Below are 12,683 nucleotides of genomic sequence, written 5' to 3' on the forward strand. Positions count from 1 at the left end.
ATAAAGTATTACTTGGGTGCCAATATCTGCTAGAAAGTCTGCAATATCAGATGACAGTGGCAATCTCGGTACTTTCTCCAAACTAATCTCAAGTATCCCACATAGATGATTGCAGACAAGACCAGGAAAGTCCATCCAAATACCTTGGAGACCAGCGAGCTAATTTTCCTGATTACACCAAAAACCCTGAAATGCCACTTAACACAAATCACGTAGATTTGATTACTAACATAATTGAATTTTGGTAATGCTTTCCTTGTGGGTTTTATGGGTATGTTTTTATTTTTCCCCAAGACAATAAGAGAATGAGATTACAGCTCCTTGAGTTAAAGAAAAAAATCTTTGCTCTAAATGGAAACATATTTCTAGGAGGAGACAAGGAGCATACAGGTGTTTATAATTTGGGGAGAGACAATTAATTTTCCTCTTTAATTTTGTAGCAGTACAGAGATATCTAAAGAGAAAGAAATAAGGCAGACTGCCTTCCTACATTATGAACAAATGTATTGAAATTCTGCCAGTGTAAAGAAAGTGGCAGGATATTGGGGGACCCCCAAAAGGAGCCTAAAATGTTCCTTCTGTCCTTACAGCCAACGCTACCTTTGGTGGACAGTCACACAGCCAGGAGCTTCCATTGAAGGTTCCAGCAGGACTGATCTTGTCTTTCCTTGGGCACCAGCTATGAGAAACATCTATTCTCCTCCCAAGAACTGAACCAACTGAACTAATAAGCTTAGTCCCATTATACATGTCCCTCCCAGAACAGAAAGCTTCTCTTTTAACTTAGGTGTCCAAATGAGAACGTCTCTCTGTGTGTGAGAGCTAGGGAATAAATTAAAAAGAAAGAGATATTTGTTTTTCTGATGGGTAAGAATTAAAAATCCCCCCTATCTCTTGGCTTTTATTCTGGAGTCCATGAGAGACATGCAAACATGTTTCCAGCTCTTTGCCCAAAGTAAAGGGTGTTTTCTACATCCAGTTTTCACCTATGTTCAAGAATAAAGCAAACGCACATTCATTAAAACCACTGCATTCCAGGCCACTGAGTAAGATGCTGTGTGGTTACACATCTCTAATTACCATGCTACTCTTTTTTTAACATCTTTATTGGAGTATAATTGCTTTACAACGTTGTGTTAGTTTCTTCTGGATAACAAAGTGAGTCGGCTACACATAGACATATATTCCCATATCCCCTCCCTCTGGTGTCTCCCTCCCTCCCACCCTCCCCCTACCCCATCCCTCTAGGTGGTCACAAAGCACCGAGCTGATCTCCCTGTGCTACGCGGCTGCTTCCCACTAGCTATCTATTTGGTAGTACCACGCTAACTTTAAAGTCAGCTTCAAAAAAGCAAACGTGTCATTTCTAACTCTGAGCTGTAAATATTCATGAACAAAGTCTGTGCCTCACCTCCTCCACATGTCACAGTGCAGGGAAAGAAGTCAGTTTGTCTCCACTGATGACTGATTGGCTGGTAAAAGAAGAACTGGACCACGCTGTCCTTGGCCGCAGTGTACCTGGTCTGGACGGAGACAACTTTGATAACATATTCGCATGCAAGGAGCTAGTGCCTTCCACATCTTTCAACATCAGGTGAACACAAGTCACCTACGTAGACAAACACATCTATCACAATAAACTCTGGTGCATGAAGAGTCCCAGAATTTTAAGATGTGACAGCATTTCGATTAGATTTGTCATAGATGGGATCTCAGAGGATCTTTGACCAATCTCCTTGGAGTCATTTTTCCAGATAATTCTATGCCTATGAATGAGCTCACAAAAATGTAGGTGCATTTTTAGTTTATTTATTTAAGTTTTATTTTTCTTCCCAATACATTTGATTTTAATTTCCATGAGAACAGGAGATGAGACAGGAAATGTAATCTGGGTTTGCTTACAACATGGCACAAACTGCGATTCTTACGTTTATAATAACAACATCTTTAAGCATCTTTAAGCAGATCCTTCTGAAAAATCCTTCTGAAAGCACAACTATAGAAACTCAAATGTACACAAATCCATGGTGTTTGCATAGAAGCCTTTCAGTATCTAATTAAAATAGAGGAGGGGTACCACTGAGAGTGAGCAAGCAGTTATAGACACAGGTAAGTTTACTTTCAGGTTATTTTACTCAGGCAGCAAGTCCTCTCCCTACGTTATTTTTCCTTCCCTCCTGATTGAACAAATGAGTGAATTGAGGAAAAGTCCCAGAACACAACACAAAAAGAAAAAGAGAGGGAAAACAAAGGTTAAGCTGTGGGAGACAGATCCAGAAATGCCAGCATCACATGGAGTTCAAGAGAAAGAATAGAAAAAATAATGAAAAGGTGATATTTGATTGCATCATTGTTGAGAATTTCCTAGACCTTAAGAAAAACAGAAGTACTCAGTCTAAAAATATTCATAAAGTTCTGAGCAGACATTGTAAAAAATACAACAACAAGGATAAAGAGAAATTCTGAAAGTTATCAGAAAGAAAAAAAATGATTCCCTACAAAGGAGTGAGAATCAGAATGGCATCAGACTTCTCACAGACAATAATGGATGCAAGAAAAGAAAAGCATACCTTCAAAGTGATGAGGGACAATAGTTTTTTAATCTAGAATTCTACAACTAAATTATTCATTGCTAATCAACTGTCAACTTATAAACAATCTATGATCAAATTATCAATCAGTAATCAGTGAAATAAAGTTTTTCTCAGACACAAAATGACAGAAACTTTATCACTCAGAAGCTCTCACTAGGAAAAAGAAAAAACTATGAAAGGATATACTGAAAAAGAAGTAATATAAATCCACAAGAAAGTAGTGAGATGCAAGAAGCAGTAATGGTGAAATAAATCAGTAAAACTTATTAGTAAATCTAAATAAGGGTTGACCAAAAAATAAAACTTTGATGTATTTAATTATAAAATAGTAAAAAGAAATTGTAAAATTATAAAATGGTGAAAAATTCCAGACACGAGATGTGTGTGGAGGGAGAGAGGGGCAGGGTTACAGTGATGGGATGAGGATAGCACAGAAAAGACTTCTAAGTAGTTCTGCTTCTGGCTATAGAAGAACGGGTTTGTTTCTGATGAATCCTCCCACTGAGAATAAGTAAAAGTGCTGCATAGAATACTTTTTAATGTACTTGAAGGCATCAGAAAACAACCGTAGTAGTGAGGATGTGCAAGGCCAATACCCCAGACACAAAGGAAGCCCAGACATGTGAGCATGACATTTGGTACCACCTTTAGTACCACCTTTCTGCTCAAGACATTTTCCATTTTACAAGTGGTAACTGAGCAGCTGAGAAGCTGAGCAGGCCTGTCAGACTCAAGTGGCTGAGGCAGCAAAACCTGGAGCTCCAGGCCCACCAAGGTGAGGAGTGTTGGTAAACAGCCCAGGCTCCCAGCTGGGACCCCAGAAAGCTGTATCCTAGGAATAAGAGTAGACTGGAAAGGACTTCCCTGGTGGCGCAGCGGTTAAGAATCTGCCTGCCAATGCAGGAGACACGGGTTCAAGCCCTGGTCTGGGAAGATCCCATTTGCCACAGCAACTAAGCCTGTACACCATAACTACTGAGCCTGTGCTCTAGAGCCCATGAGCCACAACTACTGAGCCCGTGCACCACAACTACTGAAGCCCACGTGCTCTACGGCCCATGTGCAGCAACTACTGGGCCCACATGCTGCAACTACTGAAGCCTGCATGCCTAGAGCCTGTGCTCTGCCACAAGATAAGCTACTGCAGTGAGAAGCCCGCACACTGCAACAAAGAGTAGCCCCCACTCACCACAACTAGAGAAAGGCTGCGTGCGGCAAAGAAGACCGAATGCAGCCAAAAAAATATACTGGAAATATTCCAGTTTTCAAAGGGAATGATGCCCAGATTCAAATTATTTCAGTCCCTTGGATGAAGGTGATTAGCTGCTAATCTGTCTTCTAGAAGCAATAATTAATCCAGTCTCAAATGGTATCTATAATCTTTCCTCTACTATATGCAGCAAAACTTTAACCCTAGATATACAACAAAGATAAAATTTAACACCAACTGAAAAGGTGGGAAAATAGATATATAATCAGAAAAATAGGAAATCCAGATATGGGCATTAACTGATAGAAACTTAAAAGTGTAAGTATACCACTACCATTTCCTGTAACTCTGGCCTTGGCTTCATGTCTTATTTCCCGGCTTGAGGGCCTAGCAACACCTCATTCTATTCCCATGGTCAAAAATCATGTGTTAGCACATAGCTTTCGCCTCAGGCTCTGTTTTTAAGAAAACTTAGACAAAGATACTGTGACTAAAATGTTCAAGAAATTAAATGACAAGATGGAGAATTTCACCAGAAACAAAGAAACTATAACAAAAATAAAATGTGATTGTACAAATAAAAAGCAAAATAATTTAAATAAATCTCTCAATGAATAGACTTAGTAGACTAGACTGGGGTTCATCAAATATTATCTTAAAGAACCAGATAGTAAAAGTGAGTTTTCAGGCCACGTTATCTCAGTTGCAATTATTCAACTCTGCTGGTGTGGTGCAAAAGCAGCCACAAGTAATATATAAATAAATGAGGGTAGCTGTAAACTCCATTTACAAAGACAGTTGGTCAGCTTGCTGGGCATAATCTGCTGACTTCTGGATTATATACACCTATTCAGAGAATTAGCAAACTGACAGATAAAAAGAAAATGGAAATTAGACATTTGAGATAAAGGTATAATTGTAGTCCCAGAAAAAGAGAATAAGATAGAAGCTATATCTGAAGAGGTCATAAATGAGAAAATCTTCCAAAACTGATGACGGATATCAAGCTACAGATCCATGAAGCACCAGGAACCTCAAGCAGAAGAAAGTTATTAATTATATCAGAGTCAAACTGATGAAAACCAAAAACAAAGAGAAAACACTTGAAAGAAGGCAAAGAAAAAAGACACATTACCTTCTAAGGAACAAAAATAAGACTAAAAGCTGAATTCTCAACAGAATAAATGGAAGCCAGAAGACAATGAAGTAATATCTTCAAAGTGCTGAAAGAAAATATTTCACAATGATAAAGAGGTCAAGTCATTAGAAGAGGTAATGATTCTAAATGTGAGTGTACCTAACCACCTAACCTCAAAATATATAATTCAACAATTGACAAGAAACAGAAAAAGTATAGACAAATGCACAGTCATAGTGGTAGTTTTACCAGGTCTCTTGTGGTAACTAACAGAATAAGCAGGCAAAAATCAGTAAGGCTATAGTTTTGCATGAAACCATTAATAAATATGACCTAATTGACACATGTAGAACATTGTGCTCAACATCAGAAGACTACATATCATAGTCTTCCAAAATCTGCTACATTCTGAGCCACAAATTAAGTTTTAACAAATTTCAAAACATTAAAATAATATAATGTTATTTGACTATAGTAGAATTAAGGTATAAAATGATAAGATTACTTGAAAATTCCCACATACTTGGATGCTACACTTCTAATATTCTATAAGTCACTATATCACTATATCATATATATCACTATGGAAATTACAATACCACTTAACTGAATGATGAAGAAAAAGACTTCATATCAAACTCTGTGGAAAAAAATCTAAAGCATACTTTGAGAGAAATTTACAGAGTTAAAAGCATATGTTATGGAAAAATTGGATGAAAATCACTGGTCTAAACAGCCATCCCCAAAAGTTAGAAAAGGACTTCCCTGGTGGTGCAGTGGTTAAGAATCCACCTGCCAAGGCAGGGGATTGGCATTGGCAATGCCAATGTTCGATCGCTGGTCCAGGCAGATCCCACATGCCACGGAGCAACTAAGCCCATGCGCCACAACTACTGAGCGTGCACTCTAGAGCCTGCAAGCCACAACTACTGAGCCTGCCTGCCACAACTACTGAAGCATGTGCACCTAGAGCCCATGCTTCGCAACAAGAGAAGCCACCGCAATGAGAAGCCCACACACTGCAACAAAGTGTAGCCCCCACTCGCCGCAACTAGAGAAAGCCTGGGTGCAGCAATGAAGACCCCATGCAGCCAAAAATAAATAAATAAGTAAATAAATTTATATAAAAAAAGGTTAGAAGAAGAATAACATTGAATCTACTTTAAAGTGGTTTATAAAGCCAAAGGGTATTTCTGTGAAAAGTCTCATAAAATTGATAGACCTCCAACACGACTGATTAAGGAAAAAAAAGAGTAGGGACAAATAATCAAAATTAGGAATGAGAAAGAACACTTGCTACAGATTCTCCACACAATGAAGAAATAAGACAATACCATAAAAAATCTACGCCAATAACTTTCAAAAAGCTAGTTGAAATAGACAAATTCCTTGAAACAAAACTGACACATAAGGGAATAAAACATCTGATTAGTCAAGTAATAGCAATCTCACACAAACTGTTACAGAAAGTAAGAACAGAGGAAATACTTCTCAATTTGTTTTATAAACCTAGTGTAAAATTAATACCAAGACCCAAAAAAGACGTTACAGGAAAAAACAACCCCCAAAACAAAAACCTCTCCTGGAAACAAACACCGAAAAAAAATCATAAATAAAATAACTTAAAATCATTGGGAAAGGAACAACAGAGGTTCAAGATGGCAGAGTAGAAGGACGTGTGCCAACTCCCTCTTGCGAGAGCATCAGAATCACAACTAACTGCTGAACAGTCACTGACAGGAAGACACTGGAACTCACCAAAAAAGATACCCAACATCCAAAGACAAAGGAGAAGCCACAGTGAGATGGTAGGAGGGGCACAATCACAATAAAATCAAATCCCATAACCGCTGGGTGGGTGACTCACAAACTGGAGAATAATTATACCACAGAAGTCCACCCACTGGAGTGAAGGTTCTGAGTCCCACGTCAGGCTTCCCAACCTGGGGGTCCAGCAATGGGAGGAGGAATTCCCAGAGAATCAGACTTTGAAGGCTAGCGGGATTTAAGTGCAGGACTTCGACAGGACTGGGGGAAACAGAGACTCCACTCTTGGAGGGCACACAAAAAGTAGTGTACACATCAGGAACCAGGTAGAAGGAGCAGTGACCCCATAGGAAACTGAACCAAACCTACCTGCTGGTGTTGGAGGTTCTCCTGCAGAGGCAGGGGATGGCTGTGGCTCACCACGGGGACAAGAACACTGGCAGCAGAAGTTCTGGGAAGTATTCCTTGGCGTGAACCCTCCCGGAGTCCACCATTAGTCATACCAAAGAGCTGTAGCCTCCAGTGCTGGGTCACCTCAGGCCAAACAACCAACAGGAGGGAAACCCAGCACCACCCATCAGCAGACAAGTGGATTATAGTTTTACTGAGCTCTGCCCACCAGAGCAACACCCAGCTCTACCCACTACCAGTCTCTCCCATCAGGAAGCTTGCACAAGCCTCTTAGATAGCCTCATCCACCAGAGGGCAGAGAGCAGAAACAAGGAGAACTACAATCCTGCAGCCTATAAATGAAAACCATATTCACAGAAAGGCAGACAAAATGAAAAGGCAGAGGACTATGTACCAGATGAAGGAACAAGATAAAATCCCAGAAAAACAACTAAATCAAGTGGAGATAGGCAACCTTCCAGAAAAAGAATTCAGAATAATGATAGTGAAGATGATCAGGGACCTCGGAAAAAGAATGGAGGCAAAGATCGAGAAGATGCAAGAAATATTTAACAAAGACCTAGAAAAATTAAAGAACAAACAAACAGAGATGAACAATAAAATAACTGAAATGAAAAAGACACTACAAGGAATCAATAGCAGAATAACTGAGGCAGAAGACTGGATAAGTGACCTGGAAGACAGAATGGTGGAAATCACTGCCACAGAACAGAATAAAGAAAAAAGAATGAAAAGAAATGAAGACAGCCTAAGAGACCTCTGGGACAACATTAAACACACCAACATTCACATTATAGGGGTCCCAGAAGGAGAAGAAAGGATCCGAGAAAATATTTGAAGAGATTATAGTCAAAAATTCCCTAATATGGGAAAGGAAATAGCCACCCAAGTCCAAGAAGCATAGAGAGTCCAAGGCAGGACAAACCCAAGGAGAAACATGCCAAGACACATAGTAATCACACTGGCAAAAATTAAAGACAAAGAAAAATTATTAAAAGCAGCAAGGGAAAAATGACAAATAACATACAAGGGAATCCCCATAAGGTTAACAGCTGATTTCTCAGCAGAAACTCAACAAGCCAAAAGGGAGTGGCATGATATATTAAAGTGATGAAACGGAATAACCTACAAACAAGATTACTCTATCTGGCAAGGATGTCATTCAGATTCGATGAAGCTTTACAGACAAGCAAAAGCTAAGAGAATTCAGCACCACCAAACCTGCTCTACAACAAATGCTAAAGGAACTTCTCTAAGTGGGAAACGCAAGAGAAGAAAAGGATCTACAAAAAGCAACCCAAACCAATTAAGAAAATGGTAATAGGAACATACATATCAATAATTACCTTAAATGCGAATGGATTAAGTGCTCCAACCAAGAGACACAGGTTCGCTGCATGGATACATAAACAAGACCCATATATACGTTGTCTACAAGAGACCCAAGTCAGACTTACGGCCACATACAGACTGAAAATGAGGGGATGGAAAAACGTATGCCCTGCAAATGCAAATCAAAAGAAAGCTGGAGTAGCAATACTCATATCAAATAGACTTTAAAATAAAGAATGTTATAAGAGGCAAGGAAGGACATTACATAATGATCAAGGGATCAATCCAAGAAGATATATTATAAAATTATATTATAAATTATATTTATATATAATTATATTATAAAAACATATTATAAAATTATAAATATATATGCACCCAACATAGGAGCACCTCAATACATAAGGCAAATGTTAAGAGCTAAAAAAGAGGAAATCAACAGTAACACAATAATAGTGGGGGACGTTAACACCTCACTTACATCAATGGACAGATCATCCAGACAGAAAATTAATAAGGAAACAAAAGCTTTAAATGACACAATAGACCTGATAGATTTAATTGATATTTATAGGACATTCCATCCAAAAACAGCAGACTACACTTTCTTCTCAAGTGCACACAGAACATTCTCCAGTATAGATCACATCTTGGGTCACAAATCAAGCCTCAGTAAATTTAAGAAAATTGAAATCATATCAAGCATCTTTTCCCGCCACAATGCTATGAGATTAGAAATCAATTACAGGGAAAAAAAAGTAAAGTAAAAAACACAAACACATGGAGGCTAAACAATACGTTACTAAATAACCAAGAGATCACTGAAGAAATCAAAGAGGAAATCAAAAAATACCTAAAGACAAATGACAACGAGAACACGATGATCCAAAACCTATAGGATGCAGCAAAAGCAGTTCTAAGAGGGAAGTTTATAGTAATACAATCCTACCATAAGAAAAAAGAAACATCTCAAATAAACAAGCTAATCTTACACCTAAAGTAACTTGAGAAAGAAAAACAAACAAAACCCAAAGTTAGCAGAAGGAAAGAAATCATAAAGATCAGAGCAGAAATAAATGAAATAGAAACAAAGAAAACAATAGCAAAGATCAATAAAACTAAAAGCTGGTTCTTTGAGAAGATGAACAAAATTGATAAACGTTTAGCCAGACTCATCAATAAAAAGAGGGAGAGGACTAAAATCAATAAAATTAGAAATGAAAAAGGAGAAGTTACAACAGACACCGCAGAAATAAAAAGCATCATAAAAGACTACTATAAGCAACTCTATGCCAATTAAATCGACAACCTGGAAGAAATGGACAAATTCTTAGAAAGGTATAACCTTCCAAGACTGAACCAAGAAGAAATAGAAAATATGAACAGACCAATCACAAGTAATGAAATTGAAACTGTGATTAAAAATCTTCCAACAAACAAAAGTCCAGGGTCAGGGGCTTCACAGGTGGATTCTATCAAACTTTTAGAGAAGAGCTAACACCCATCCCTCTCAAACTCAGTCAAAAAATTTCAGAGGAAGGAACATTCCCAAACTCATTCTACGAGGCTACCATCACCCTGATACCAAAACCAGACAGAGATACTACAAAAAAAGAAAATTACAGACCAATATCACTGATGAATACAGATGCAAAAATCCTCAACAAAATACTAACAAACAGAATCCAACAACACATTAAAAAAATCATACATCATGATCAAGTGGGATTTATCCCAGGGATGCAAGGATTCTTCAATATACGCGAATCAATCAATGTGATACACCATATTAACAAATTGAAAAATAAAAACCATACAATCATCTCAATAGATGCAGAAAAAGCTTTTGACAAAAAGTTTTGATAAAACACCCATTTATGATAAAAACTATCCAGAAAGTGGGCATAGAGGGAACCTACCTACCTCAACATAATAAAGGCCATATATGACAAACCCAGAGCAAACATCATTCTCAATGGCGAAAAGCTGAAAGCATTTCCTCTAGATCAGGAACAAGACAAGGATGTCCACTCTCGCCACTCTGATGCAACATAGCTTTGGAAGTCCTAGCCACAGCAATCAGAGAAGAAAAAGAAATAAAAGGAATACAAATTGGAAAAGAAGAAGTAAAACAGTCACTGTTTGCAGATGATATGCTACTATACATAGAGAATCCTAAAGATGCCACCAGAAAACTACTAGAGCTAATCAATGAATCTGGTAAAGTAGCAGGATACAAAATTAATGCACAGAAATCTTTTGCATTCCTATACACTAACAACAGAAGATCAGAAAGAGAAATTAAGGAAACACTCCCATTTACCATTGCAACAAAAAGAATAAAATACCTAGGAATAAACCTACCTAAGGAGGTAAAAGACCTGTACTCAGAGAACTATAAGACACTGATGAAAGAAATAAAGATGACACAAAAACAGATGGAGAGATATAACATGTTCTTGGATTGGAAGAATCAATATTGTGAAAATGACTATACTACCCGAAGCAATCTACAGATTCAGTGCAATCCCTATCAAATTACCCCTGACATTTTGACAGAACTAGAACAAAAAAATCTTAAAATTTGTATGGAGACACAAAAGACCCCGAATAGCCAAAGCAATCTTGAGGGAAAAACACGGAGCTGGAGGAATCAGGCTCCCTGACTTCAGACTATACTACAAAGTGGCACTCATCAAAACATATGGTACTGGCACAAAAAAAGAAATGTAGATCAATGGAACAGGGTAGAAAGCCCAGAGATAAACCCACCCACCTATGGTCAACTAATCTATGACAAAAGATGCAAGGATATACAGTGGAGAAAAGACAGTCTCTTCAATAAGTGGTGCTGGGAAAACTGGACTGCTACTTGTAAAAGAATGTAATTAGAACACTCCCTAACACCAAATACAAAAATAAACTCAAAATAGATTAGAGGCCTAAATGTACGACCAGACACTATAAAACTCTTAGAGGAAAACATAGGAAGAACACTCTCTGACATAAATCACAGCAAGATCTTTTTTGACCAACCTCCTAGAGTGACGGAAATAAAAGCAAAAATAAACAAATGGGACCTAATGAAACTTCAAAGCTTTTTCACAGTAATGGAAACCATAAACAAGATGAAAACACAACCCTTAGAATGGTAGAAAATATTTGCAAACAAATCAACGGACAAAGAATTAATCACCAAAACATATAAACAGCTCATGCAGCTCAATATTAAAAAAACAAACAACCCAATCCAAAAATGGGCAGAAGACCTAAATAGACATTCCTCCAAAGAAGACATACAGATGGCCAAGAAGCACATGAAAAGCTGCTCAACATCACTAATTATTAGAGAAATGCAAATCAAAACTACAATGAGGTATCACCTCACACCAGTTAGAATGGGCATCATCAGAAAATCTATAAACAACAAATGCTGGAGAGGGTGTGGAGAAAAGGGCACCCTCTTGTACGGTTGGTGGCAATGTAAATTGATACTGCCACTATGGAGAACAGTATGGAGGTTCCTTAAAAAACTAAAAGTACAATTACCATATGACCCAGCAATCCCACTACTGGGCATATGTCCAGAGAAAACCATAATTCAAAAAGACACATGCACTCCAATGTTCACTGCAGCACTATTTACAATAGCCAGGTCATGGAAGCAACCTAAATGCCCATCAACAGACGAATGAATAAAGAAGATGTGGTACATATATACAATGGAATATTACTCTGCCATAAAAAGGAACAAAATTGGGTCATTTGTAGAGATGTGGATGGACCTAGAGACTGTCATACAGAGTGAAGTTAGTCAGAAAGAGAAAACAAATATCATATATTAACACATATATCTGGAATCTGGACAAATGGTACAGAGGAACTGGTTTGCAAGGCAGAAACAGAGACACAGATGTAGAGAACAAACATATGGACACCAAGAGGGGAAAGCGGGGGCAGTGGGGGGTGGTGTGTGTGGTGGTGTGATGAATTAGGAGATTGGGATTGACATATATACATTAATATTTATTTTAAAATATAACTAATAAGAAACTGTTGTATGTAGAAAATAAATAAAATAAAATTGAAATTAAAAAAATCATACCTCGTGATATATAAAAGGATAATCCTTTTTATTAATAATAAAATAAATACTTATAAGTAAATACTAATAATAAATTCTAATAAAAAATAATAATGACCAATTGAGGTTTATTAAAGGAAGGTAAGA

The 12,683-nt window shown here is 37.7% G+C and overlaps 1 protein-coding gene across 1 annotated transcript in view; it reads right to left on the reverse strand.

Annotated features, from left to right (window-relative positions):
• The window catches only part of ADAMTSL3 (ADAMTS like 3), a 526,198-nt gene that overhangs the window by 154,335 nt on the left and 359,180 nt on the right, over window positions 1-12,683 (reverse strand). Inside the window, 1 exon segment of the mRNA XM_079912635.1 lies at window positions 1,412-1,523. Coding sequence (XP_079768761.1) covers window positions 1,412-1,523 — 112 coding nt within the window.

This window comes from Stenella coeruleoalba, assembly GCF_951394435.1.
Source record: "Stenella coeruleoalba genome assembly, chromosome: 2".
NCBI lineage: Eukaryota > Metazoa > Chordata > Mammalia > Artiodactyla > Delphinidae > Stenella > Stenella coeruleoalba.